General features: G+C 56.9%; 1 protein-coding gene across 2 annotated transcripts; it reads right to left on the reverse strand.

Annotated features, from left to right (window-relative positions):
* Window positions 1-4,128: 4,128 nt before the first annotated feature.
* On the reverse strand, window positions 4,129-11,839 carry CNPY2 (canopy FGF signaling regulator 2). 2 transcript variants are annotated; one of them, XM_074935758.1, is made up of 7 exons: window positions 11,773-11,839; window positions 10,464-10,665; window positions 9,981-10,096; window positions 9,092-9,289; window positions 8,566-8,662; window positions 4,747-5,102; window positions 4,129-4,428 (listed from the first exon to the last, which is right to left on the reverse strand). In XM_074935758.1, exons 2-6 carry the CDS (start codon window positions 10,561-10,563, stop codon window positions 5,059-5,061), a joined length of 555 nt encoding a protein of 184 aa, XP_074791859.1. In that variant the 5' UTR covers window positions 10,564-10,665; window positions 11,773-11,839; the 3' UTR covers window positions 4,129-4,428; window positions 4,747-5,058. The 2 variants fall into 2 exon arrangements, with proteins under 2 accessions (XP_074791859.1, XP_074791860.1); XM_074935759.1 differs by having other exon boundaries at window positions 10,464-10,588; window positions 11,773-11,833.
* Between the last annotated feature and the right edge of the window lie 1,558 nt (window positions 11,840-13,397).

Genomic DNA, 13,397 nt, shown 5'->3' on the forward strand with positions numbered 1-13,397 from the left:
TATCCCAGCAACAGGGACTTATATGAGAGTAGGCCCGCTGTGTCACATAGTCCTAAAATGCAGCCAAGATTCGCCCTTTGGCCCGTAACCGCTGGAGTTGGATAAAGTGGAATAACTGCAATGGAAAATCAGCCAAGATACAAAGATGAGAAAGAACTAAGTTTGAAGACATTTAATTCTGGAGCACGCAGTTTTGTCTGGCTTCTGGTAAGTTATCAATATGGTCCTTACGGCTCAGACTCCTGCTGCCCCAGCTGTGGAAGGCAACAACAGTGCATTTCCTGCTCAGGACATCAGGGTAATACCAGCCACTCTACAAATGTAACTGGTGCCTGTTCCTCCCTGCATCTTCAGTGCCACGTGTGCCCAGCTTATGGACTGAAAGGTGCAGCCCTCAGAGCCAGCACAGCTTTGGGAGAACAGGCTGGAGTCCAAGCGGTCTCCTTTCCGTGCACACATGACTCCTGAGTCACATGCTCGCCTGGAGAACAGAGCGCGAAGCCCCATTTCTAGGGTCCCGAGTGCAAGTCCCCATCTGAGGCTGGAAAAATCACAGCTTGATTTTCAGCAACTCACCTGAGCTCGGAGTCATTCGGGGATTCTCCTCCCCTGGACCGATGCAGCTGGGACTGGGGTTTCCTGAGTGCATTGTCCTTAGTGGTGCCGAGCAGCGTCTGCATCAGCCAGTGAGCACGCTGCGGCTCAGTGCTAAGCTGGGCAATGCACTGAGATGACACCAAGGGCACTGCCCATATGGTCTGATACACTGCATGTGGCAGACACATGACAGGACAGGGGGTTGGTGGGGAGGGGAAATGGGGTATCATAAATTGTTAAGTCTCCTGCAGTTACAGATCTGACTGCTGGCCTCTGTCTAGCCCAGTGTACTCCACTGCTGTCCTGGATCAAACCATCAGGTCTGGTATTCCACTTGCTGCAAGGCTACTTCACCTCTGCTGCACCCACCTACTGATCTCCCACTCCAGCAGGAACCTTCCAAGTTTCCTCTCCCCCAGGGAATGTTTGTAGCACCCTTCTGTGCAGAGGCTTTTTATTGTGGCCTCTGACCACAGCTGGGAGCGTCTGACGCTGAGGGCCTGGGGAGACAAAGGGAGAGGACAACTGCTCTTTCTGGGCCTACCTAGATTGTGGATGATCTGGTCTCCAGCCCCTAGGACTCCATAAGGACCCGCCCTGGGTTTTCCCAACACTCACTGAGTAAAGCAGGGTGGGGCGTGGGCTTGATCCTGATGCGAGTCTGAGCCCTCTCTCACAATCGGATTTATAGCCAGGAGTGGGGTCTAGAGAGCCAGGACTCGGCTTCTGTCCCTAACTCTGCTGTTGCCTTTGCTACTGGTTTGTCTCTCTGTGCCTCAGTTTCCTCCTCTGCATAAGAGGGGTAATTCCCCGAGCTGGCGGGGATCTGCGTTCCCCCAAGACGGCGATTTCAGTGCCGGCTACTAGCACGTGCTATAAGACATGCTGAACCCCCTGCCGCGCTGGGGTTGCTGGATTAGCGGGCTAAATAGTTGGAGCTACGAAGTTTTCTCTATGAATTTCTTAGTCCATCCTGGGCCGGCAAAGCCTGCTGGTGTATTTGGGCAAGGAGCTCCTGAAAAGGGGAGAGGCCAAAAAAGAACTTGGGTCACTGATCACGAGACAATGGAAGCGGGGCAGGGTGGGAGGTTCAGCAAAAGGCTGCCGGAGTGGGAGGTGATTGGCAACCTTGGAACCGTGGGCAGAGGAAGGGCAGGCTACACACACAAGCTGGGGGCTGGAACGACCCGACTGCTGGAGGTGGGTCGAGAGAGTTAAGTCTCCATGGCCCATTCAGACCTTATCCTCTCCGCCAGCCAGGGGAAGGTTTCTGTGACAGCAAGACCTGCTCCATTAGGACCTTGGCTGAGAGCCACCAGATCCATGCCCAGAGCTCCCATCAGCTGATCTTGACTTTCAATCCCTGGTGCCCTGGCCTGATGACCTTGCCGTGAAACATGCGGCAACCTACTCCTTGTCTCCTGAGTCACACGCTCTCTCAGGAAAAGGGTCGTTTCTGGTGTGTGGAAGGGTCAATATTTGTTCATGTCTCAAATATTTGCTTAAACTTGGCAGTTGAGACAGCAGGACAGGAGCCATTGACAAGAGACAGGGGGCAGGCCCCTGTGGCGAGGTCAGGGAGCATTGGACGTGCTGCTGGTAGAAGTCATCTTCCCCCGCATCCATCAGCAGGCATAGAAAAGTGGTAGAGCCCACAATCACAGCTGATGCTACGGCAGCAAACCAGCGAGGAAGAGAGCTGCTCAGGGACCATAGCGACCTGCTGTCAGTCCAGAGAGGAAAAAGGCTCTCAGGGGAACTGGGGTGTTGAATGGTAACACTAAACTATTGTTTTATGGGTGCAAAGTGCTAAACTACTGTGCATCTGGCACTGGCTAAGCTCTCTGGGGAAATGAGGGCATAAACAGCCTTGGAAGGGTCACTGAGCCTGCATGGGTGGGCGAGCCTCACTCCATGCCCAGATGTGATTGCAGACAGACACTTGGCTCGGGTGCGAGTCAGGCCAGCACCTCTGGAGAGCAGAGCTGCTGAACACCACCACCCCTTCCGCAAGCAGGTCAAAGCGACCCGAGCTGGGGCTGTTCAGATCTAGTGCTAACCCTCAGGCAGGCAGGCAGGCAAACGTGCACAACAGCTGCGTAGACAACCTTGGCTATTGTTCAAGGTTAATAGCAAGAGAGCTCCTCCCAGGACTGGCCTCTGGAAGGACTTTTTCCTTTGCTCAACCCTTCCCTGCACAGCCAGGAACTGAAGGCACCAGCCCAGAGGCCATTCAGAGCCGCTCCAAATTGTGGCTGATGGTGCAGCCACAACCCTGAGCCAGCACAAGGCTGTGCAGTGCCCCTGGGAGTCCTGTCATTTCCAAGGGCCCAAGGGGTTTGTGGTGCCCCTACTCTGGCAGGCAATTACCCCACACTGAGCAGCCAAGCATTGAGAAGCCTATTGCTTCAAATGATTTAGGGCAGCCACTGGCCACGGTGAAAGGCTCATTGCCTTTATGTGCGTTGCTGACAAAGGGGGAGGCCCAGCAAGGAACATGAGGTTGTTAAACTCCTTGTGGAGCCCACACACCTCCTCAGCCCAGCAAGCCCCTCCAGCAGGGGAGGGTCAAGTTAACGCCAGCAGCTGAGCTGGAGCAGTGAGCAAAGGGGAGGGGACAGGGAGGAAGTGGGACTGGGGGGTCAGGGCCTGCATTCCCCCACTCCAGGAACAATGCATAAACGGAGGGTCCGGCTGGTGCAGTAGGTCCCAAAGGCAAAAAAACCCAACCCCAAGCTCCTTATGCTTCAGCCATGTTCACTTCCAGTGAAAACTGGACCAAGGGACCCTTGTTACCTGCCCTGGTGAACGTGACCCTGGGCATCTGCCCCACTGGCCAGGGAAAGGTCGTATGTGCCTAAGTTCCTCCATGTTCATTACAGGACCCTGGTCAGAGCTGGTCCTTTGGGGGCCCATTAGCAGCAGCTTTCACTCGGTCACCCCCAGCAAGGATGGGGTGGCAGGGGCACCCCCTCCTCAGCCTGGGCACCAGGGGTGTGTGTGTCACTTAGCCATTAAAGCAGCTGATTGCCAGTAAAGCTGCAGAAGCCCTGCACCCCCCCAACCCCTTCAAGAAACATTCCACACAGCCAGCACCTTTGCCCTGGGACTTAGCCACTCCTGCGTGTGCGACGTCCCCTACTGCACAGAGGATTCGGGTCTCAGCGGCCATGCCTGCCTCTTTAGCTCAAGCTGTAGAGGCTTCTGGCTCTGGAGGGCCCTGGTTTAAGCCCCACTGTTGCCCAAGATGGCAGCTGTCGCCCATGCCTGGAGCAGGAGCAAATCGCTGGTCTGTGGCATTGCCTAACACTGGTACCACCCTTGCCTCGGTACTCGCTACGCTGCCACAGGATAGTTGAAGCTGCTAACAGCTTCCCGCTGGCGTGGACAGGGATACAGTGCTGAAAACTGTCCCATGGACTAAGCGCCATAGGGCCCTTCAGAACCCACTGCTCAGACTAATCACCCCTACCCCTCATTGCACAGGGAAACAGGACCATTGCGAGCAGTTCCAACTGCAGTGTGGCCAGAGGTTTATTCTACTGCCCTCCGACGGAGATCACAGCAATCTGCAGCCTAGAAAGAGGTCCTCAGGAAACAGACCTGAGACATTTAAAAACAAGCCCTTCAAAGTAGCACGACTCCCCCTGGAAAACTGGATCCCTCCACCCTGCGTGTGCAGACGTTGCTAGCAGAGCGCCGACTCGGCCGTGTCTTCGCCGGCTGTCATTTGAGCTCAATACTCATGGCTCCTGCTGCTGGTGGCTGGAAGTGTCCCCTTTGGACGGATGATGGTGGAGAAGTCTCTGTGCGGTCCCCTTCCCCTGGGCCCTTCAGAAAAGCCACAGAGAAGTGAGTTGCCCAAGGTCACGGTGAGACAGTGGCAGAGCCAGACCAGAACCAGAGTCCTGACTCCAGCTCTTGCACCATAGCCACTAGAACACATTGCTGCTCAGAATAAAACCCGGGAGGTCTCACTCCACCAGCCCTTCTACAACTCAAAGTCCTGATGCCCATGCCTGGCTCTGCCCCCCGGAGAGCATCTCCTCTCAGAGCTGGAACAGAACCCGGTTCCTGGCCCCCTTTCCTCTTCCCATCAGCTGACACTCCCACCCCAAGACAACCAAAATAAATAAGACGTAAAAGCACCAGAGTAGGTGGGCGGGGGGAGGAGGGGTCAGATCCAGACTCAGGACTCTACAGGCACATCTGTCCATCTCCTCGGGGAAGGGATGAGGGAGGAAACATCGACAGCCTAAAAGCAGATGGAAAGTCAAGCGATCCCGAGGGGCAGGAGAAGGACAACGTCTTTCCCTCTGAAGGAAGTTTCTGTCCTGCTTTCCTCCCCAGGCGAAGTTTGGGGTTTCCAGGTGACACCCAGTGAGGTTCCCAGGGCAATGCCGGCAGGTAGGGGAGGAGTCCACTGCAGGGGATGTCCAGTTTGATCCGGGCCTTCGCACTTCACAGCTCATCGTGGGGGATGTTCAGGGCATGGTCGCACAGATCTACGCATACGAGCACAAGCCGTTAGAACAAGGGACTTACCAGACTGGATCAGAGCCGAGGTCCAGAGAAAGGATAAGAACCCTGCAGGAGACAGTTGTGGGACAATCTCCTCCTGACCCCCCTGCCCCACCCCCCGCGAGTTAGAGGTTGGTTTGTGCAGTGAAGCAGCAGGGCTCACGTTCCTTACAGAACTGGCTCTAACTTCTCTCTGGCTGGTCTCTGTAGCATGTCAAATGTCTAATCCCTTTCGGAATCTTGTTTTTGGCCTCAGTCAGATCTTGTGACAGTGAGTTCCACCAGCTAACTGTGCCGTGTGTACTTCCTTTTCTCAGCTAGGAATTTGTACCTTTCGATCTCACTGAATGTCCCTGTATTATTTACATTACGGTAGCACCTGGAGGCAGGGATCAGGTCCCTTTGTGATAGTTTCCTACACCTGCAGACAACTGGCTCTGCCCCAGAGTTTACAGTCTAAGTATTTTGCTGCCAGTCCTCAAGCTGATTCAGTTTCCAAATCAGATCTTCAGTAACATTTCTATCCAACTGTAGGAAACAGACAGCAGCTACCACAAGCATGTCCCTTTCGAACTGGCTTAGCAGCTCATGGCCTGGGAAGTCTGCAGCTTCCTTGTCCCTTTTAACGTGTGAGATGATTCCCACATGCTCCTCAGTCTGTATTATTCCAAACACCACAGACCCGCTCACAGCCGCTTTGTTGACCGCAGCATTTCTAGCATCTTTCACACCAAAGCACTTAATCTACCTGGAGGATAATTTCATCCTCACTGAAATGCAGCCACCTCTAGGGTGGGATGTAGCAGCTGTTCAACACGGTACAGTATCACACAGTGGCCTCGGTCTTGAAAGGAAAGCAGCAGTCTGTATGTGAATGAAACGGAGTGGTAGGCCAGTGGAAAATAATTGCCCAAATAGTTGGGAGGGGGCCAGGACACCGGGTTAACATCCTGACGCTTGTAAAAGGGGCCACGGAATCAACGATTTAAGACCCAGAGTTTAACTCTTGTTCATTTTTCCAGAGGCAGATCATCCCTCCTAGAGGTGGAGGGCACAGGAGACCAACCTCTGACTCTCAGCCATTTACTGAAGCACAGAGCAGTCAAGGGGCCGGCTGGATGTGCAGCCCAAGGACAAGGCTGTTGCTCAGGTGAGGACTGAAAGATCTGGCTGCCAGCCAGAGAACAGGGACTGGCTGGCACAGCAGTGACTGGCGGAGGGACCACTTCTCTCTCTCTCACACACACACTTTAGTTAGTGGCTAATGAAAAATGCGGCTGTTTGAACAGAGCTGTTGAGGTTGGCCTGTGACCCAGACAGCGCAGATGGCAGGCGCTCTCTGCTGAAGACTGACACATTGCTGTGGCATGCAGAGCGATCAGGTGTTCAGGTGCAGGGAGATCAGAGGACAGAGGTGTAAAGCCAGAGTCCCTTTCCAACAGCTTGGACAAGAACGAACAAAGGTCAGGCGGCACCCAGGGCTGCCATCCAAAAATAACTTAGCGGGATGGGGAGACCAGTCCCTGAATAGCACCCAGCAATTGGCTGCTCCAATCCCATTACTGCTTTTGGCAGCCAATGAGAATCCCCGGCGCAAAGGAGGTTGGGCTGGTTGTGGGAGGAGCCGCTGTCCCTTGGCCCTGCCTCAGGAACGCTTGGCACAAGCTGGAGTTTCCCAAAAAAGCTGCAGGCAGTTAGAAAAGGCAGCATGAAATTCTGACTTGCTGCCCTCGGTGGGAGCAGCGAGCCCACAGAGCCGGGACACTCCTGCAGAGCACTCGCACCAGATCCCCAACAGGTCTCTGGAGGGGGTTTGACACCCCAAGGGCGAGGAGAGGCCAGGGGATGGGAGGGCAAGTTACTGACAAATGCATAAGACAGTGGAAGTTAGACTCAGATCCCATCAGTGGGCCAGTCGCAGCCTACCTGAAACGGCTTCCTGACAGAAAGCGACCCAGCGGCTGCAGGATAAGAGCCTGGAGCAGCAGGGTCCAGTGGGTAGGGCACTACACTGGGAATCAGGAGACCTCAGCTCTATTCCCAGCCCAGCCGCTGATCTGCTGGGGGACCCTGGGCAAGTCAACGTAACTCTGCCTCAGTTTCCTCATCTATAAAATGGGCTAATCGCCCTGGCTGTCCTTTGTGAAGGGCTTTGAGGTCTACGCACGAAGCGCGCTGGGTAACAGCTAACTATCATTACTTCCTTTCTTACTTTCCTTCTGGTTTATGAATAGTTTTTTGTAATGGCTTCTCTACAGCGCTCAATAGAGTATCTGGGGAGTTAGCCAGCACTCTATGACAGAGAGATGGTATCCCTGTGTTACAGATGGGGAAACCGAGGCACAGAGTGGGGAAGTGACTCAACCAAGGTTGCATGGGGTCTACAGCAGAGCCAGGAATTGAACCCACGTCTCCTGAGTCCCAGCCCAGCACCTCGTCCATGTGATCATCAATCAGAACAGACCTGCAAGCCCCACAGCTTTCAGCAGTCACCGCAGCTCAGCGGCATGCTTCTTGTTCTGGCTGTTTAATGAACTCACTGATTCCGTGAACCAGCATAAAATGGGAGGCTGTCCAAATTGAAAAAAAAAACAAAAACGCCTAAGGGGGGTGCCTTAAATCGACATCTTGGGGGGAAAACAACTGGCCAAGGAAGGTGCAGTTGTGGGAAGGTGACGCAGATGAGTCCAACACCACGCTGCCTTCCCAGGCCTCAGGAGTGGGTGATTCCACGACTCAGTGAAGCTTATGGACCCTGGTGCAGAGGGAACATTTTCCCCATCGCTGGAAGACAGCTTCCTCTGGGCTGGAGCGCAGCAGTCACCCTGTTCCAGCAATGCTGCAGCATGATGGGAAGTGGGGAATAACACTGATTGAGTACAGGGGACCAGCCATGGTATCCGGGCTAAATACTTTACGTGGCAGCACCCCGCTTCTCTGCGCCTTGCCAATGGCTTCTGCCCTGTTCAAGGGTGTATTTCGCTCCTAGAGTGGTGACTGCTGACTGGGCTTGGCCTCCAGGCAGCCATCTAGAGGTGAACAAAAGCCTCCAGGCTCCGTTTGTTTAAAACGAACAAAAAGAGGTATTTCTTCACCCAACGCACAGTCAACCTGTGGAACTCCTTGCCAGAGGATGTTGTGAAGGCCAGTATACCAGGGTTAAAAAAAGATAAGTTCATGGAGGATAGGTCCATCAATGGCTATTAGCAAAACTATGCTCTGAAGTGTCCCTAGCCTCTGTTTGCCAGAAGCTGGGAATGGGCGAGCGGGGATGGATCACTTGAGGATTCCCTGTTCTGTTCATTCCCTCTGAAGCACCTGGCATGAGCCACTGTCGGTAGACAGGATACTGGGCTGGATGGACCATTGGTCTGACCCAGTCTGGCTGTTCTTATGTTCCCTGGCTGACTAGCCCCCCGCCCCAAGCAGCAGGGGACCCTCACTTACCGGTCCGTTTGCTGCAGAGCCGATCCTTGACGTTGTCAGTTTCATGGGAGAAGAATTCAATGAGCTCATCTTCATACTCCTCGGCGATGCTCTCGCACTGCAACAGGGTCCGGAGAGGGTCAGAAAACCTGCATCCTGCCTCCCCTAGCACTGAGGGGGTCATACGGGGCAGCCACGGCAACAGTGACAGAGAGGAGACACCACGGCTGGGCCCTGCTCGACACAGCCCCAGCCACTGAAACAGCAGCCCCACCAGTCCATGGCCTGCTCTGCGGTGGCAAAGCACAGTGGTCAGGCTGCGGGGGGGGGGTCAGCGCTCTGCAGTGCAGGAAGAGGGGTCAGGGTTAAGCACTAGGGTGTTGCTAGTGAGAGCAGCCTGGTGTCTCCCACTCATCCACCGGTGCCCAGCACCAGCAGGGCGGGGGCTACTGCAGCTGAGAGTCAAAAGTCATCAAGGTCTCCCCTTCAACTGGAAGCTGAGCTCCGTCAGGGGAGCCCCACGTACGCCCAGCGCCTCTGCACTCACCGCAAACTTCAGGCGGGACGTCACATCCCCGTCCATTTTGGTCTCAGAAAGGTCCATCTTGGTCCCGTCATGGGAGATCACGCGGACGTAGCTTTTCCGGTGGGTGGAGGGATCCACCTTCTCCCCATACTCTTTCATCTTCTCACAGACCCGCTCCAGCAGCTCCGTCAGGTGAGCTTCGGATCTGGCGTAGGGCACCTGGGCAGAACCACAGCAATCTGACAGGCTAGGCCAAGTGCATTCACCATGCCACTCACCCACGAGACAGCCGCAGCACCTGAGCCCCAACACGGTCATAACCGTGCTTTGCAAGCGTTGGCCGAGCCGCCCTGGGAGCAGCGACAGTGCTATCTGCTCTCTACACAGAGGCAAAACGACTCGGCCGAGGTGACGCAGCGAGCCGGGGGGCAGGTCTGCACAGAACCCAGGAGTCCCCACTCTCAGTCCCACCCCCTGCCCACAAATTCTCCAGAGAACAGAAAAGCCCAGGGGTCCTGGGTGCCAGCCCCCTGCTACATCAGGCAACGCTGCTTCTCTAGGGCATGAGCCGCTACTACAGAGAAGCCATTCTCAGCCCTCACAAACTGGCTTCATATTCCAGTGCCGCCAATCAGAAGAGGAACCCCCCCTTCCGCGGTTAACAGCACCCAGTGGGTGCCTCAGCCCCCCTTGGAGTCTTTCTGGGGGAGGAAAATTAATGAAGTGGGATCTTCAGGACCCACTCCCTTCTCCATCCCTCTCCCCACAACACGTGGCTGCTACTTCCAGTAGGGCTTTATTGTCAATTTACCATCCACCCTTCCCCTCTCTTAAACCTGATCTTTCAGAGACTCCTGCCGCCCCAGGGCTGGAGAGAGGTACCCGGCTGGGCAAGTGCAAGACACCCTACCTCCACGACCGACTGGCTGCCGTCTGGGTTGATACGGAACGACCCCATCTGGATGGTTTTCTTGGGATCCACCTGGGAGATCTCCCACTCCAGCTCGTCCACCAGGGCCCGACAAGCTAGAGAGGAGAGAGAGAACTCAGTTGCATTAGTCAACATGGTGAATCAGAGGGAGAGAAGCAAACGGCTGTTACCCAGCCTGCCCCCTGCAGCCCTGGGCAGGTCAAAAACAACAGTTCAACAGTGCACCGTCCGTCTGGGAGCAGCAACTAACCCTGGTACAGTCACTAACGAGATGGTCTCCTTCTCAGGGTCTGCACTGTGCCTAGCCCAATGGGAGTCAGAGCCTGAGAGAGGATCTGCTGCTCTAACAATAATCTGCACTTACTTAGCGTTAACTAACCCGATCCCCATTTGGCTGATAGGGAAACTGAGGCATGGGGCGCAACTGTCACACAGCGACCGAGCTGGAAATGCTCCCTTTACCTCCACAATGGAGATCCTGACTACTCCAAGCAAGGACACTGTTCAACAGGGACACCAGGATGACGGACAGGCAGAGCGTGTGAGAAACCCAGCCATTCATCTTCCCCGCAGGCTGGCACAGTGACCTGCAGAGAGGCGGAAAGGATTCAGTGCTTCCAGATCACAGCTCCTCCTCTCAGCCACGAGGGGTCCAGCAGGCACTCTGTGGAAACCCAAAGCAAACTCTGCTTCTGTTACAGCGAATCCCTCCCGGTTCCGACAGCAGCCCCTTTAGGGGCTTGTCTACCTGGGAGCCGTGTCGAACACTGGTCTGATTTTACTGGTATACCATTATAACCTCCATGCTTACGCCAGCCTGAGAATGGCTCTCTTTGATTTAGTTTAAACCAGAAAAGACCCTGCTACAGCAGAGTAACAGAGAGCTTACCCTGGTATAACTACAGCATTTCAAATTCCCATCGTATCAGATCCTGTTTAACCCCCCCGGCAGATTTGCCCTAGGAATTGCTCTTTCCTGCCCCAACAGCCCAACCCATCATGCCGGGCCAGCATTTACAGTGCCAAGGGCTCCGTGGCACAATCGTTCCCTGTTTCAAAGCGGTCCTCCAAGGAGCAGCTGTTTGTCTGCTGGGCTCAGGTTGTGAGCACAAAACAGGGACTGTGCGGCGGGCCGGAGGCCACAGGGTTTGGCAGTTTGTAGCTGCTCTTTGCTGGTTACTGGGATCGGTCAGTGGCCCTTCCCCCAGGGCATCCCTACAGAACCTAGCGAGATGGAGAAAGTGCCCACAGGTCCCCTCCACCAGCCCTGGGGCTGATGGGCACCGGGGAGTCACAGAATCCCCCCAGGACAGAAGGGAACAGCAGCCCATCATGGAGCCTTGGGGGGCCAGCTGACATCCTCTTTCCATGGTTCTGTAACCTGCTCCCCAGTTTGCCCCACTTCCTGCCAGCGCCCCCCACACTCTGCCCCCTCAGTATCCCCCACAGGTCCCCAAAGAGACCTCTCTAGCTCCCTGTTATGTCCCTAGATACCCCCTATGCCCAGGACCCCCATACACCCTACAGAGATCCCTATAGGGACTCCCCAACCCAATGCCCCTATATACCCTATAGAACCCTGTATAAAGACCCGCGCTCCCCTATAGAGCCCCCCCCTCACACACACCCCTAGAGCACCCTGGACTCAGGTCCCCCCACACACGCTACAGGGACCCCTCTCCCCTCTAGGGGCCCCCCACCCACCCTACAGGGACCCCTCTCCCCGAAAGGGTCCCCCCCCACCCTACAGGGACCCCTTAGGGCCCCGCACCTGAGACCTGTCCCGGCCCCGCCGCTCCTCCGGCGGGCGCTGAGTCCGCCCGCTCCCGAACCCCGCCCCCTGGGGCTGCCCCGCCGCCCGCCTGACCCGCCGCGCTCCCGCCGTCGCCGCCACCGCCGCCACCCCAGTCCGGGGATCCGGTGAGGAACGGGGCGGGGCCGGGCCGGCTCCGGCTCCGGCTCCGGCAGCGGCTGCCAGGGCCTCTCCAGCGGGGCGGCCGGGCACAGGCACCGCCAAGGGCAGCTAAGGCAAGGCAGGACCCCGGGCGCACAGCGAGGCCCCAGCTCGCGTGGCGTTGGGTTCCACGCGAGCAGCAGCCCGGCAAGGGGCGGGGCCTGCGCGGATGGGCGGGGCAGGGAAGTTACACAGCTGGGCGGAGGGACCGACCCCTGGGGGGCTGGAGGGGACGTGGGGGTTGCAGCTGGGGGGAGGGCATAGGGGGGCGTGGGGCTGGGAGGGGGGCGTGGGGGTTGCAGCTGAGGGGAGGGCATAGGGGGGTGTGGGGGTTGTAGCTGGGGGAAGGGTATAGGGGGGCTTGGGGCTAGGGAGGGTGCGTGGGGGTTGCAGCTGGGGGAAGGGTATAGGGGGGCGTGGGGCTAGGGAGGGGGCGTGGGGGTTGCAGCTGGGGGAAGGGTATAGGGGGGCATGGGGCTAGGGAGGGGGCGTGGGGGTTGCAGCTGGGGCTAGGGAGGGGGCGTGGGGGTTGCAGCGGGGGGGAAGGTATAGGGGGGTGTGGGGCTAGGGAGGGGGCGTGGGGGTTGCAGCTGAGGGGAGGGCATAGGGGGGTGTGGGGGTTGCAGCTGGGGGAAGGGTATAGGGGGTGTGGGGCTGGGAGGGGGCGTGGGGGTTGCAGCTGAAGGGAGGGTATGGGGGGGTGGGGTTGCAGATGGGGGCACAGCCCTGCTCTGAGGTCATGGGGAAGGAAGTGGGCACCTCCTGGCAGCAGCTCAGGCCGGATCGCTGAACTCTGGCTCCCAGCCCGTCTGCTCTAACCACTAGACCCCACTCCCCGCCCTGAGCCACCACCAAAACCCAGGAGTCCTGGCTCCCAGCCGGTCTGCGCCAATGACTAGACTTCCTCCTTTTCCTTGGTCCCTGTTGTCTGTGCCCACTCCAGTTTCCAGGATGCTCCATGGCTAGCGAGTGCCAACACAGCAGGAGAGGGGACTAGGGAGCCCTGGCAATGACTGCCCTAGCTGTGCTGGAGTCGATCATCCCGACAGGCACTTTGCCTCCTCTGCATTGAGAGCAGCCAGTTTTCGGGGGGACGTGCTCCCCCCTGGGAGCCCTGGGCTATAGCCGCTCCTGAATCTCCGGGCAGGGCAGCCAGGTGCTGTTGCTCGCCGGCTAATACACCAACCGGGGCATCTAACATGCAGGGTTAGATCACGTAGCCCCAATGCACTGGAGACAGGGGCCCCCCCAGGAACTAAAACTGGGGGGTTCTTGAGTCCCCATTTTTAAGGGGCTTTAATTCAGGAGACAGGCCAGAGACTCACTTGGACGGCTGCCATGTTCTGATGCAGTGATCCGGGATGCTTGAGGCAGGTTGACTCTCCTGCTGTCAGGTGGATCTGGAGCGTCTCTGTCCTGGGAGAGAGACAGAACGTTCTGCC

This window comes from Natator depressus, chromosome 20 (assembly GCF_965152275.1).
Source record: "Natator depressus isolate rNatDep1 chromosome 20, rNatDep2.hap1, whole genome shotgun sequence".
Lineage (NCBI taxonomy): Eukaryota > Metazoa > Chordata > Testudines > Cheloniidae > Natator > Natator depressus.

What these genes read in the sequence shown, in the direction of transcription:
- CNPY2 (XM_074935758.1), bottom strand. Translation starts at nt 10,563, where the DNA reads ATGAATGGCTGGGTTTCTCACACGCTCTGCCTGTCCGTCATCCTGGTG. An exon ending in CGTCCCGCCTGAAGTTTGCG is followed by an intron (nt 8,663 to 9,091) that starts GTGAGTGCAGAG and finishes ACCCTGTTGCAG; the next exon opens with TGCGAGAGCATCGCCGAGGA. An exon ending in GCTCTGCAGCAAACGGACCG is followed by an intron (nt 5,103 to 8,565) that starts GTAAGTGAGGGT and finishes TCGTATGCGTAG; the next exon opens with ATCTGTGCGACCATGCCCTG.